Source organism: Acanthopagrus latus, chromosome 8, assembly GCF_904848185.1.
Source record: "Acanthopagrus latus isolate v.2019 chromosome 8, fAcaLat1.1, whole genome shotgun sequence".
Lineage (NCBI taxonomy): Eukaryota > Metazoa > Chordata > Actinopteri > Spariformes > Sparidae > Acanthopagrus > Acanthopagrus latus.
In genome coordinates, this window is record NC_051046.1 from 7782625 (window position 1) to 7797362 (window position 14738).

The following is a 14738-nucleotide window of genomic DNA, read 5'->3' on the forward strand; positions in this document are numbered from 1 at the left end:
CCCGCACTATCCGAGTTCTGTGAATGCATCGAATTTCTGAGATTCACGGTCACAAAACATGACCCCGCGGTCTGTCACGTCACGTCACCCTACTTCGGGCCGGCTGTTTTAGGAAGCCGACCTGTGTGAAAAGACTGTTTGATTGAGTGCTGATGTCCAGCGTTTGTTTGAATAGGCCGTGTCCAAACGTCTGGCGGCGTCGCTTTCATGCTCTCCGAACACTGAAAATATTTTCATTCATGTTAATGCTGTGTCAATATCCGCCCCGGGTCAACAGAAGCCCCCCTCGCCTCCCGTTTGGACCCGCAGAGACAGACACCCCCGCCCCCCATGCTCGTACTGTTTATGCCAGTTTAGTGTCTAACAAGAGAGCGAGCAAGAGAAGGAGAGAGATGTAAAACAAGATGGACTTCACCGGGTGAGTATACGTACATGCATATATGCATGAAACTGTGTGTATGTTAGTGTATGTCTACCCATGACCGCCTGCAGGGTTCCCCTCTGCTGAAGAGAGGTCAGGCCCCCCTGGTCTCCCGCGGCAACAGAAGCAGCGCTCTGAGGATCCAGTGTTTCAGAGCCACCAGACACTCCAACCGTTTACACAGGTGGCTATCATATGTCCGCTGATGTCCGTCCTCGTGGCGCACACTAACTGCAGAGACACCAGGCAGGATTTAAGAGGCAGGTAGCCGTTTGTTTCCTCTCCGGGTAACAAAACCTCAATGAGGAGCACAAATGTTTATCCTATTTTGTGTGGATTGGAGATTCTATCAGAGAGCTCGCGCGGCGGAGAGGTAGCTGCTGTTAGCCGCAGAGAGGCGATGTAGGGCCAGGTTCTGACTGAGACGCCAGGTGTGTTATGGTTGGCTCGCCTGCGTCTGCTGAGTGTGAACATTACGGTATAAAAACTGTGCACACCTTCACGCATATGAAATCCTCCTCGTAACCACTTTTAGCAGATGTTCATAGGTAAGTGGAAAGAGGTCTGTTTAATGTTCGGTTACACTCCGTTATTTCCCAACAGTGAGCGCTGCTGGCCCCTCAGGTGAGGCCCTAAGTGGGCGCGCGCTTCGCATGAGCGTCCGCGGCACCTAAGCGTGGTGAATACCTTCTTCTTTTCGCTAAATAATGTAATGCCAGAAACTACAATGTATCATCCAGGCTCAGGTGGTCGTGAGGCATTGAAGGGGGCTACACGGCGACCATTTTGGCTCCCTCTGCTTCCTGCGATTCAGCTCAAAGAAAATATTTCTTAGTTGTAGGGTAAGTAATGGGAAACCCAGCCCAGGTCGGCGCTCCGCAGTTGTAGATGGTGAAAAGGCAGAATGGGTTACGCCTCCACAGTGACATGTTGCAATGACCATCTGGCCTCGTCCGTCATCATGGTAACCGTCACATAATATACAGGTGTGTGCGTCAGTGTGGGTGCGTGTGTTTATGTACTCTCAGGTGAGTTTTGTCATGTTTTTGCGCGTGAGGAAAAAGAAAAACCCTTGAGCGTGTGGAAGTACCCGTTTATCCTCCTGTGCCTCGTCATCAGTCATGCCTGGCACAGCGTCGTGAGAGCATTTATGCGGCGAAGGTTTCGGATTGAAAAACCAGACAGCTTGAGAAGCTTTTTAAGTGTCTGTCTTGACAGTTCTGTCCTCAACACGCTCAGCCACGATCACAGACAAAACAGAGATCGATGGAATAATAATGGAGACAAGCACAGACTAAACATCTGCCTTCAACATATACTTACGGCTGTTTTTTTTTTTTTTTTTCCTAGCTCATGGGGGCTGTGATTCATTCCCACGCAGAAATGTCAGACACGTATCATTCAATAGCAGAGTGCCATGTTTGAGAGAGCAGCTGAGTCCGAAGCATCAATTCAGACATTTTGACTGGAAAAACTACTTTTTTCTCAGTGTGAGTCTGGGTGTAAATGTAACCCCCGCGTCCGTCTAGTCTGTGTGTGTGTGAGACACCATGTGTTTTTGCGTACGCCTCTATGTTTATGAAATATGAATAGCGACATGTAAATCGAATCAGACTGCTCCCATCTCGCCCCGGGGCAGCGGACCACCATATGTGCTGCTGCAGCGAGGGGGGAAATGCGGTGCGTTTTCCTCTGACTCCATGTTCTGACAGCCCGCTTTGAAGTGGTTCAGAAGAGTTCCTCGGAATCCTATATGGAATGACTGTCCGTCTGTAAGCAATAAAAAGCCGCCGCTCTTGTTTAAGCCCTGTCATTAATTGCTCGACCAATCAACGAATAAACACGCGACTATATAAAACCAAGGCCCCTGTTTGAAGTCGAGAGGCGCAGAGTGAAAACAAAAATTAGTCTGATTGAGACCAAATGCTCGAAAAAGTATTCCACACAGTATCCACATCCGTGAATCCAGTGGGTGAGTTGTGCTTTGGGTGTATCTTCAAGCTGGTATGTCAGTCTTAGTAAATTACGGGCTAGCATTTGTTGTTTCCGGCTTTTTTTTCCCCTCCTACAAATGCCAAACACACTTCACATCAACACATTGGCCTTGTCTGAACTCGGGCCTCACTTATCAAGGCAACAGAGGTGTGAAACGACCCTTCAGTACTTTAAGTTTTTTGCAGTTGCACACGGCGCTCGTACACCGACACACAGTATGTTTGAATCATGAGTTAAAATGCGAGTGGGAAGTTGAAGGCTGCCGGGGATAATGCTTGTTGCAGATGTGTCGTTCCTTCTGGCAGAACTATCAAGTTAACCTGTTCACCCGCACTCTATCACTCTGACTGGCACTATCAGTGACCCGTGTCAGACTCCCCTGTTGATCCATCTGCAGACGTCACTGAGTTTACATTTCTCCCCATCGCTGATTGATAACCTTTCGAGGTCTTCTACATCACAATAAGACGCACGCCAGGGAAACGCGAGCAAACTGACTGACTGTACACACAGAGTCAAAAGAATGTGGTGGGCAGTGTCATAACCTTTACAAACAAAGATAGCCTTTGCATCTTTCTCCAGCTGGGCCAAATGCATTAGATCTTAAGGGAATGGTTTAACAATTGGGGAAAAAATATGTGCTATCTTTCTCACCGAGTTAGATGAGAAGACTGATACCAGTCTGATGTGTGTTATATATGAAGCTTCAGCCAGCACGGACTGCCTATTGTGCCGACAGCCAATTATTCTGAAACCCCATTGGTCAGAAAAATGTCCCACTGGACAGAAAACCCATTTGTCAGACAGCCTGTTACATCAAAATCAAAAGCCTAATGCTCTGGTGGCCCGCTGCTCGGAAAATGGGCTTTTAGTCCGACAGGACATTTTTTGGACCACTATTGGTTCAGATTGAAAGGCCATTGGAGAACAGTGATATGGTATCCAGACAGCAGCTAGTTAGCTAAGTTTAGCAAAAAGGCTGGAAACAGGGATACAAACATAACAAAACCCAGCTCACTAATTTACCGATCCTCAGTCCCCCCCACGAATCTTGGTATCATAAAGGCCGAGGATGATGCCCCTTCTTTGGATCAATAAACATATTTATTCCTGGCTACACTCTGTGGTGTTGACTGTTACATGTGAAGATCGTGGCATCGATATAATGTGACTTTTTATTGGTCTTTGTTTTTGGGACCTGAATAAGTAGGTTGTCTACATGGTCAGGGTGTTAGGTTTTGCTTTTTAGAGGTCCTCCAACAACATCTTTTAACCGTGTTGTTAAACTTGATTTTCTTTGTCTGAGGTACATCCTGGTACTAAGCTCGCTCAACTGTTATTGGTCGACAAGACAAAATGGACTATTGGCACATTATATAGTGTTTGATTCACCCATGCGAAAACATTTTAAAAACCTCCCATAGAGGCTCTGTGACTCATCCGATCTGCGTGTCATCATTCGCTCTCTCCGCCCTTTTCCTGTCAACTCCTCGGCAGTCCTGTCAGGATAAAGACACGGAAAGCGACCACAACCCCCGCCACAAAAAAAGGGACAAATTTGGGGTTTGGAGTTGGTTATATTCTCCTTGTTCGATTTTGTAATGTACTATATTTTAAAAGGTCCAATGTGTGTGGATATTCGTGGCATGTAGCAGTGAGGTCTCAGATAGCAACCAACTGAATACTCCTCACCTCATACTCCCATTACACATTATTAGGAGAAAACTATGGTGGCAACTCCAAATGGGAAAGTATAAAAAGCCCTAGCTACAGAGTTTTTTTTTTTTTTTTTTTACTGTTCTTAGCTGCTAACATGCTGATTTCTGCCAATAGATATCCAAGTCCTACAACCTGGACGTTTAACCTCAACATGGGTGTCTCTCCAACCAAAACAGTTTTTAGCAGTCCCAACACTAATGAACTCTTCCAAATAAAAACAGAAATGAAGCTATAAACCCATTAATAAGTTACAGTGTCAGACTGACGTCAGTGCGGTCCTGATCACAGCCATGCCAGTAAGACTGGTGTCTGCACTGCCTGATTGTTTCATGCCTCTGTAACCTCCACCGCCTTTGTTTGTCACTTCATGTGCCTATAATTACCGGCCTAACAATTCCACAAAAAACTATGTCAAGGTCCGCTTTGAGTTTGAGGCGAACTGAAGGTAAACACTTGGGTTTTTTCAGAGTCAATAAAGGGTCACCCGTCAACACTTTCTGTCAACTGACAAACACTTTTCCTGGAAGAAAAACACACTTGCTTTGGGTCACATATTGTGGGCCACCAGTATATCCCCATCAACACAGCGTGAGCCGGGTGATGCGGCGGCTGAGGAAATTTCTCTCCTCGACCACAAATGGGATAATGTGGCAACAGCACAAAACAGATGTGCTATTTTCATGCGTGCACCACATGAAAGGTTAGCTAATGGTTAAACTTAGACGAGAAAACACCTTGGAGCTAACACCTGCAATTAAAGCGAGTTGGGCTGCAAAATTACCCTGTCACCCTGACAGGTATCGATAAATCAACATACAAGACAAAGACAAAGCAAACTAGCTCCTGAATGTCTAAATGCAAGACTGTAGCTAGGAGAGCTATTTTGAGAACAACAGCTGGCATTTTAACAACCAGTCTCATTCATGTGAACTTAATTTTTTACTATACATTTATGTATCTCTTGTTAGAGATTAATGAAGTACGCAATATATCAACCTGTCAAAAACATACCAGTATGTTAAGTTCAAATTTTGCAAACTGCAGAAAGAAAACAATTATGTCCAAAGAAGTGGGAGAACACATTTAAACAGAATCATTTTACCTGGAAAAACAAGATAAGGTAAAAACAATCTGGACAAAACAGTGATTTAAACTGGTGGCTGCACTGTATCACCAACAACTAGACTGAGCAAGCGCGTGTTTTGCATAAAATGTTTGGAATTTGTTTTCTCAGTGTTAAAGATGTGAAATATGATCACTGACAGTCTTGTACTCGCTCCTGTTTGTTGTTTTTTTTTTTTTTCCCTTTTCCAGCCCGAAAGAAAGCAGAAGACAAGAGGAAACCATAAAGTAGTTTAATTATGAACGTGCTGTTCTCATTCTCGGCACATTAGTTCTGCTTTGTAAGCACGTAGAGACTCAGAAATGCAAATGTATGCCGACATGTTTTTTTCTGTTTTTGCCAGGGAACGGCTTTGATTACATCTACACTGAAATAACATAACACTGTTTAACATGAATGTTAAAGCTTCTGTGCTGATTGATTGCTCTCGGTGGCTAATCGATGCTGACAAAGATGAATTTTGGTGGTAAATATGTAAGTTTTGTTAAGTCTCTAATTTATCATAAATTGCATGAGCAATTTTTTTCCCATGCAAGAGAGGGAGGGATTGCAGATGAAGATGGGGATTTAGGTGTGTTTACTCCCAAATTCATGCAAAGTTTTGGCAATTTGTTAAAAAAAATTGGGTTACGTTTTGGAAAGTCCTCACTCTTGGTTGCTGGGCTCTGTTGCTTTTAAAAAAGAAGGAAAAAAAATGTCACTGATTCTTTGTATTTATCTAATATTGGTTAAGCAGAGCCTGAGCCAGAATGACACAGAGCTAAGCCTTCCGCCGGGTGATGTGTTCCAGGGTTTCGAGCCAGACCTCAATCAGTTACAGATTAGAAGTGTGGAAGGGAGCAGCCGAGCAACAAGTCAGACACACGGCAGGCTACCTAGACATGTTTCTCTGGAGAAGCTGACCTCTGTGCTTTGGTGCATGGACCTTTGACCTGCCTCAGGGCCTGCAAGAGGTCAAACCTGAGACCTCATTTATCCATTGTTTGCTCCTATCTCATCAGCTCCTTTCAGCAGCTCTCATGCTTTTGTTCTCACTAATGCCTTAAGTCTCAGATCTGTTGAGTCAACAGCCTTTCCCCCTTGAAGGCTGATAACCACCGTTGCTCTGATTCTACCTTTCTCTGCACCTTTTTCAAAACCACTGACACATTTTACTGAAAACATGTCAAAAGAAGCGTAAACACGAACTGGAAACGTGAACTTTTTTTTTTTTTTTTTTTTCTCGCGCGGGATCTTCAGTGTAAACTCACATAGTCCTTCATCCATCAGGCCGTGACGCGGCAGATAAACACTCACTTCCAAGTTTCTCATTTAGATTCATGCAGACTCACATGCTCGCCAAAGCTAATGTTGGCCCGTCTAGAGACAATTACATTACACAGCACAGTACACATGTGCTGATTTACTGGACTTGTACGTCGCTGCGACTGGATAAACAACTCGAGGAGCTTACAAACAGACTTAGCGTGATTGACCATTCATGGTGAGGTTTATTCCAGTAGTAATTGTATGTTTACAAGTGAGTCAAGTGTGAGCTAGAAAAAGGTGAGGAGGGGGGAAGGAGCTCACTTTTCTTTTGTTTACTTGATCAGAAGATGACTCAAGTGTCTGATGGGAAAAAAGATGACGGACAGCCGGATTAAAAAATGAGGTTTTTTGTATCTGTGAACTGTCAAAACTGGAGAGGCAACTCTTGAGATGACAGCCAGCAAATTAAGGTATGACTTTATTTTGCTTCAGGGAAACTAATCAAAGACTTCAAAGATCACGCTGACAGTTTTATTGTTTGGGACATGGAAATCTTTTTCTTTTTTTTTCATGTCATCATGTCTGTCTCAATTTGTACAAGATGCGTCTGTGCGTGTGCTCGGCATGTACTTTCCTATGATGAAAAATGTAGATGAAAGAACAGATGTTTTGGAATAGAAGCTGTTATTCTATGGAAGAGGATTAGGGCCATTATAGAAAAAAAAATAGTTCTGACTTTTTTAGTTTTTTCTCAGATTTCTGATTTTAAAGTAAGGATTTTGAGATTATAATCAGAGTGCTGATTTTTTTTCTCTCTGAATTTAAAGTCAGAATTCTGGTGAAAAAATGTTTGAATTCCGAGATAAGAATCAGAATTATGAGTTTTTCTCAGCATTTTCTTGCATTTATAGTCAGAACTCTGAATATAGTCACAATTCCAAAATTAGTATGAGTTTATTAATTTGGGCTGAATTCTGAATTCTCACTAGAAACTCAGAAAAACTCAAAATTCTGTTAATCTCTGAACGCAAACTTTTAATCTGACTTTAAATTCAGAGTTCTTAGGGGAAAAAAAACTGTGTTCTGATAATAACTTCAGTTTTCTGGCATTTATAGGTAGAATTCTAAAAAAAAGTCAAAATTTCCACCCTATTCCTCCTCCACATGATGCAGTATATTAGCATACACTGTAAAATAAATGAGGAGTCCATACATGTCTGTTCCATTTAGTTGAGTTGAGTCCGAGTTAGTTGACATCTCCATGACAATGTGACAGACATAAATAATAACATAAGATCAGCTCTTTTCCACATAGGAAATGAGCTAAAGGTCTTGTCATACCACCAATGTAAACCCTCCTGTGCCGCGCCGTCACTCACAGCAGAGAGGCACTCGAGGTTCCTGCCAGCTGAACGGTACACCACCAGCACCGCTGCTGCCAAGCTGCCACAGCTAAACACGCTGTCCTCTGTTTTACCCCGGGCGAGGGATGCGCCCCTGCATGCTAACACGCCGCTAACACGCTACCAAAGTCTGATGGAGAACAGCGCACACAGACCCACACGAATCCGACCACGCTTCAAAGCATAATTCATCCATGAGCTAGCAAAGGCCCCACCCCACCCACCCCCATCCTGCAAAATTAAGTTTTCCAGAGACTAAGTTTATAACCCTCATGCTCACAGACACACACTCCCACCGCCGGTATTGACTGTATGACCAAGCCTCTGATAAGTGACAGCTGGAGGGGCGAGAGCAGATCATTACCTCACTCAGAGAGCGATGTGATATACCACACTCTGCTATAAGGTGGCAGATCCAGGTTATGACATTTGAATGTTATTTCTCGCCTGGCTAATGGGCCGGATGCTTTAGCTGAGCAAGTGTCAGACGTGTTGTGGCTGGGTGGGTCGGGATTGGCCCGCAGCTCTGAGGGGAGATGAAGCTTCTCCCAGCTGTGTGGCGAGTCATCCTTTCAGAAAGAAGCTAAACACGACAACGACAAACTGGTGCTGAATCTTCTGCTTTTGGAAGTTTTCCATCAATGTCCCCGACTGCCCAACTTGTTGTCTCTCGAGGTGACCCAGAACGGACCGGCTGGAATGCACCCGCAGAGCCCTACTGGGCCCGGTGAAGCGGCGACCCAGTGTATCGTCACTAGTGTAAAATAAACGACCCTATCTCTGCTCCATTTCACTCTCTCCAAGCCTCCTGATAGAGTGGGAACACGCCGATGCTCTTTCCCCATAGCTGCAGTAAAGGATGCAGCTGCAGCAAGAGATGATAAGTGTCTGAGGGGAAGAATCGAATGCACTGTGCGGTGTGCGCCTGACATATTCACTCAGCTGCCTGCCAGATGACTCCTAATCCGCACCTTTCCTGTGAAGAGGCTGCGCCGGGGCAAGCAGAGTTTCACATGAAAAAAACCAGGCAAGGTGAGTAATCACACTCAGGTTTCTTTTAAATCGCCCTCCAGGTATTCAATGTCAACATTGTGGGCAAATTTGTCACATTTTCCTCCATGTTCTTTAGATAATATGGTGTTACTTAATACGTGTTTTCTGGGATGTACATAAATGTTCTACAAAAAAAAAAAAGAGAACTGAACTGAATTGCATTGTTATAACAGAAAGTGTGGTAAGTGTTTCAGTGTCTTTGTCTTTGCCCTCACCGAAAAGTTTTATACAAAACTGAACCAGCTTCACCGACTATTAATTTCCACAAACAGCAGTTACAGTGCAGTAAAAAACAGCAGCGAGAGGCTTATTAACTCCCACATCGCTGTATTCCCTCTGCCCAGCTCTGTCACTCACATGTCAGTTTTTCCACTGGGTGTGTAGTGGTCCCTTTGTGCGAGTATCAGGGAGGCCCTTCTCACTCATCCGTGGCCTTGGCTGCGAGTCAAAGGGGAGGGGGAGCTGCTATTTTCCATCAGGCAGAGTGGGACGTCGCAGCTGAACCGTACTGAAAGAGGTCCCCTCGGCCACCGGAGGGCAGTCATGCTCTGTGTCGCAGGTATGACTGCAATGCCATGGAGCAGTCCCATCAAGGAGCATTGTGTTTGAAAGCTCTAAAAAGCTGCACTTTGCTCTGAGCCCGTGATGACAGGATGGAAGTATGTGCGGTATGCTGCAATTCTGCAACCATGGCCTTCTTTCTGTTTCTGTTCAAGCATTTTCAGTGTTTGGGGTTTTTAAGTCCTCAGTTTTTCTGCCATCCTGCAAAATGTTGTAGTCATCCTGGTATCGTGCATAATTTGATATCATTACTGCTTTTCCTTAAATTATGTTGCTCCAGGATCTTTAATGAAACTGACTAACACAGTCATGAACCACCAACTCCTGACACAAGGTCAACTTTAACCCAAACCATCTTTCACTCAGCCTACCCAAGTTGTTTTGTTGCCCTATGCTAACCAAACCGTGATGCAGAAAACTAAAAAATATTGAGTCAGCTAAGTCTAAAAATAATAACCCAGAGATCCTGTGCTATCCATTCACCTACCGCAATCTGCTTCAGACACGGACTTGATCTCAAGACCACTTCCGGAAAGTCTAGGAATCAACCACAATTCTACTCAGTCATGTCTCAGGCTCAGACAGAGAGGACTCCAGAACTTATTTCAAGACCGTTCAAGACCACAACTGCAGGGATGTCACTTACCTGAATTATTGTTTGAAGACAAGAGCCACCAAGAAAAAACTCATGCTTATACAAAAAATTGGGTATCATGAGTTGGAATTTAAAACAAAACAACATGAAATCTGCAAGTGTGTCGTGTTGGTTTTGACCCATACTTGTCTTGGTCTTGACTCAGTCTTGCCCTGCCATGGTCTTGGTCTTGACTTGGTCTTAACCTCTGACAGTCTTGATACACTCTGGTCTTGGTCATGACTTTGGTCTCGGTTTACATGGTCTTGACTACAACACTGCACACTGCTACTGATTCTCTGTGTGCATTTGAAGACTCGCTCGATAATGTTCCCTCTGGGGCATCTGAAGCAGTTCGGACGGAAACTCATGAGCTCCCACAGCAGCAGCTGAACTGAGCACAGAGGTGAAGGTCAGAGCCCAGATGAGACGTATGCTGACTGACCTTTGACCTCAGATCAAAGGTGACCAGCAGTGTCAACAGAGGCTATATTTTGATTAAAAAAAAAAAGAGTCTGCCACTTCATTCTCTACCAACAGATGGAACTGTGAAACCACTTTCTTTTCCATGTATCACAGGGTGCTGTGCTTCTCCATTATAACCACTAGAGGGCAGTAGTAACACACACTTCAAATGTTGTTGCACGATTTATTAATCCACCTCTTCCCTTGAGAACTGATATTTGGTTACAACATGTTGGTTTTTCTGCCTTGTTTTTCAAAGGTTCTGCTCGCATACACTGGAAGCCAAAGTCATACTGTATCTTGAACCACCAACTCCTGTTGATATGCAAATACAGCAGCTGGATTTCAGTTGGAGACGGTCGGGGACCTCATGTATTATTCAAATCACATCACACATCAAGGTCTTAATAACAACTTACAGTGATCCCGCCACCGCCCGCGGCACCTAATAACTGCACTTCTCAATACACATTTTAATATACGAGGCTCTTGAGCTCACTGATGTTCTACCTTATAACGATGCTGATTTTTAATATATTTCCAGTTGTGTTAATTACTTCAGTTAATTAGATCATTAATTAGCCCATTTTTCTATGTCAGTACACAGAACCTGTTAGGTGTCAGGACTAGTGCAGCACTGAACATATCCAAATGTTGAACAAAAGATAAGTTGTGCAAGTTAATAAAAGTTTTTTTTTTTTCTTTTTCTCATTATTATGCAATCAAGGTCCCTCGGAAATCTAATCTGATCATCGACGCCACAGGAAGCCGTTCTCCTCACTCGCCGCATATCACGACAGCAGCAGGACGCGGCGCATTAAAAATAGATTTAATGAAACCAGCACTTTATGAAGAGACATTTATTAGATCAGTAGAATACATCACCACCATCACCATCATCATCATCATCACCATCATCATCATCATGCCAAAAAGCAGCAGCAGCAGCAGCAGCACTTCATTTCCTCACTTTCATTGTGTGTCCAAGACAGACGCAGCGAGAGACCCCTTTTTTCTGTTTTATTTTATTTTATTTTTTATAATGATGATCTTATCGTATGCCCCCATCTCTACTGAAAGTTCCACGACGCCGGTGTTCAAGCCCGTCTTATTGGCCCTGAAATCACTTTCTCAAGCTGGCCGGCTCCAGCTGTTTCTCATCTCTTCCCTCCGTCACGGCTTCCAAGGGGCAGATGAGGTTTGCAAACACTTACTAGATAAGGTCATCTGACAAACCGATGTGTTGCATTGCTCAACCGGCACTGTTCAACGTTGTCTGTGCACAATTAAATCTGCCGTAAGATCCTGTTGAGATCTTCTTTCCTTTTTTCTTTTTATTTCATGAATACCTACTGGAGGAATTTTCAATTATACAGTTTCGAGTCCTAACAGAAATACTATATACATCTTTGAAATAGTTAATATTGCGTACCGCTTAAGCAAACAACAAAATAACGGTGACAACACCAGACTAAGTATATCATCGCTATAGCAAAAACAGGAACACTACAATAGTATTCACATGCACTAGTACACAGTGTCGAACATAGACCATAGTATTTGTATTTACATAATGTTCACAGCTACATTCCAGGTTTGTGTTGTGTGCATTGTATATTGAAGGACTGAGTCTTTTTCTCTGTAACATGCAGTGAAATGTTGGTTTTTTTTACACTACACTGCCTGTGAAGAAGAATAATATGAGGCAATAAAAGTGAAAGAAAAAATATACAGTATGGATACTGAGTTATTGCTCAGTGAATCTGATATGTAATGTACGTGATATCGACCAAAAACCATAAATAACTTCCAGTCTCAATACAGTTTTTGTGATCATACAGGTCTTTTTTTTTCTTTTTAGAGAGATTGATCCAACCAAATGATGAACTGCAAGAAAAATAATAACAATATCTTCACAATGTACATAGCTGTATATCAATAAATACACATATAGTGGAAACAAGGTGTGTACAAATAAAAAAAAAGAACATGGAAGAACCGGGCGTGGTGTGGCGTGGCGCTGCGTGGGCCGAGATTGATGCAGCTGGCAGACGTTCCCCCGCAAAGTGACAACCCATTTAACGACTGTTGACACTGGAAGGAATCTGATGCTCGGAGCAAAGAAAGATAAACAAAACAGAATAATAAAAACCTGACTCTGTTTGGGAAGCTTATCAAGGGCGTAGACACACACAGACGAGTACAAAATCTCCCTGTTTACAACAGCTTTCCCCGAAAGACGTTTTTATTTTTTTTTTTCTTAAATAAATTTCTATCTGGGGGGGAAACAACAGAAAAGCAACATGACAACTGCGAGCCATTCCCTTTAGTACGAGGAGACGTCATAGAATACAGTATTTACAGACGGATCTTAGCTACATAAGCAGATTTGTTGGCGAATGGTGACTGTCGCTCCCGGTTACTTGCAGTGCTTGGGGCGTTTTTACTTTATGGTCTTGACCGTTTTTTTTTTTAACCACCCTTAATACCAAAACTGACCAAATATCCCGTCTTGTGCTTCAGTTATTTTGTGCTTTGTAAGTCTGTTTACTCTCCGTGCTGGTTTTAATACAATCCCAGGTCCTCTTCTTTCGTTACCGTGAAGTAGAAAAGGTATGATCAGGTATCTATTTTAGTTTCACACTGATAAAGTACACCTAAGTAGCATGCCGTGAGACAATGCCAGTCGACGCAGCCATCTGAACGTGGAGTCAGTCATGTCTCTGGGGTGGGTATGTGCGTCCAGTTCTTGTGCTGGTTGACACCGTCCCTCTGCAGTGTTCGAGGCCACAGAGGCCAGCTGTGATAATATGCTCCAATGGCATGGCGTGATACAACATCCTGTTTCCTGCCGTCCTCTGTGCTGGCTCACTGTAAACATGGCTGCCCACGCACGGCGCACAGCAGCCGGCGATCAGGGTAGTGTTACTTTTTTTTTTTTTTTTTTTTCCAGTTTTCTATTCAGTCTCTTTGTGGAGGAAGTCTCAGTATGAAGGAAGGAAAAGTGGGTAAGTTAATCAGGGTTACAGAACGAGAACTGGGTGTTGGTTTCAGGATTTAGGTGTTAAAAGTCAAGGTTTTGCGGGTCAGACACTGCGGGGGGCCCTCTCCAGTTCATGGGTCCTGCGGTTGCGTCCCTTCTGCCTCTCCTGCAGGTGTTTCCACTTGGCTGCCAGCCCTTGAGCATGCATGTGGGTGTGAGGGTTCACCACTGCCTTCTGCTGCTGCTGCTGCTGCTGCTGCTGCTGCTGTTGGTGGTGTATTTGTACTTGCTGCACCAGGTGAGCTTTCTGCCTCCTGTGCTTCCTCTCCCTTTTCCAAACCTGCTCGCAGAACTCGTCCACGCTGTTCAGAGTCGGGTGATTGACCAGCGACAGGAAGTCTCTGTACCACAGCTTGTTATTGGGACTTTCTTGAGGTGGGGAGCGATCCTGGGCAGGGGGCCTGGCGGCGGCGGGCTCTTCGTCGCGATGCAGCAGGTCCTCCAGGCGCTCGGTGTCGATGACCTCTAAGGTCACCTTCAGGAGCGTCTGCATGAAGCCGTGCTCCACTGCCTGGCACAGATAGATCCCAGAATCCTTTTTGTTCAGCGTGCGAATCAGGAGGCCCTGGTCTGTGCGGATGAATCGCTCTTCTGATTTGATCTGGAGATTGAGAGAATTGAAAGCAATTGAGTGAAGGACAAAGGGATAAAGGCGGGGAAGATATGACACTCAACATTTCCCAAAAATCTAATCAGCTATGCCTCGACGCAATCAATTACGGTATCAAATAATCAGAAAACATCATCTGAAATAATCTTCCTTGTAAATTACCTTCGATTAAAACCCATGTGCTCTGCAGGCGGATTATATCTGAATCTACTGCAACAATACAGATGAAGTGTGTGCAGAGGCAGCGCCGACCAACCTCTTGTTTGCGGTCCACAGTGGAGCGCTGATACTGCCAGTATGTCATGGCTCGCTGGGATTTAGGGCTGCACTCAAGGAAAGTGCTGCTGTTCTCCACTCCATACACAGTTTTATCCAGGAGAGTCGACTGCCCACTTAGTTCGTCTAGATAAAAAACAACAAAGATCACAGTTTAGTTACATAAGTTTTAAATGATTTTTCTAGT

General features: G+C 44.1%; 1 protein-coding gene across 3 annotated transcripts in view; it reads right to left on the minus strand.

Annotated features, from left to right (window-relative positions):
- Positions 1 to 11450: 11450 nt before the first annotated feature.
- The window catches only part of sema3ab (sema domain, immunoglobulin domain (Ig), short basic domain, secreted, (semaphorin) 3Ab), a 45775-nt gene continuing 42487 nt past the window's right edge, over positions 11451 to 14738 (minus strand). For 2 of the 3 annotated variants that reach the window (XM_037108294.1, XM_037108295.1), the window contains exons 17-18: positions 14532 to 14677; positions 13709 to 14266 (exon numbers count right to left, since the gene is read on the minus strand). In XM_037108294.1, coding sequence (XP_036964189.1) covers positions 13709 to 14266; positions 14532 to 14677 — 704 coding nt within the window. Of the gene's footprint in view, positions 14267 to 14531; positions 14678 to 14738 lie in introns of all 3 variants that reach the window. The other variant, XM_037108296.1, reaches the window with a different exon arrangement.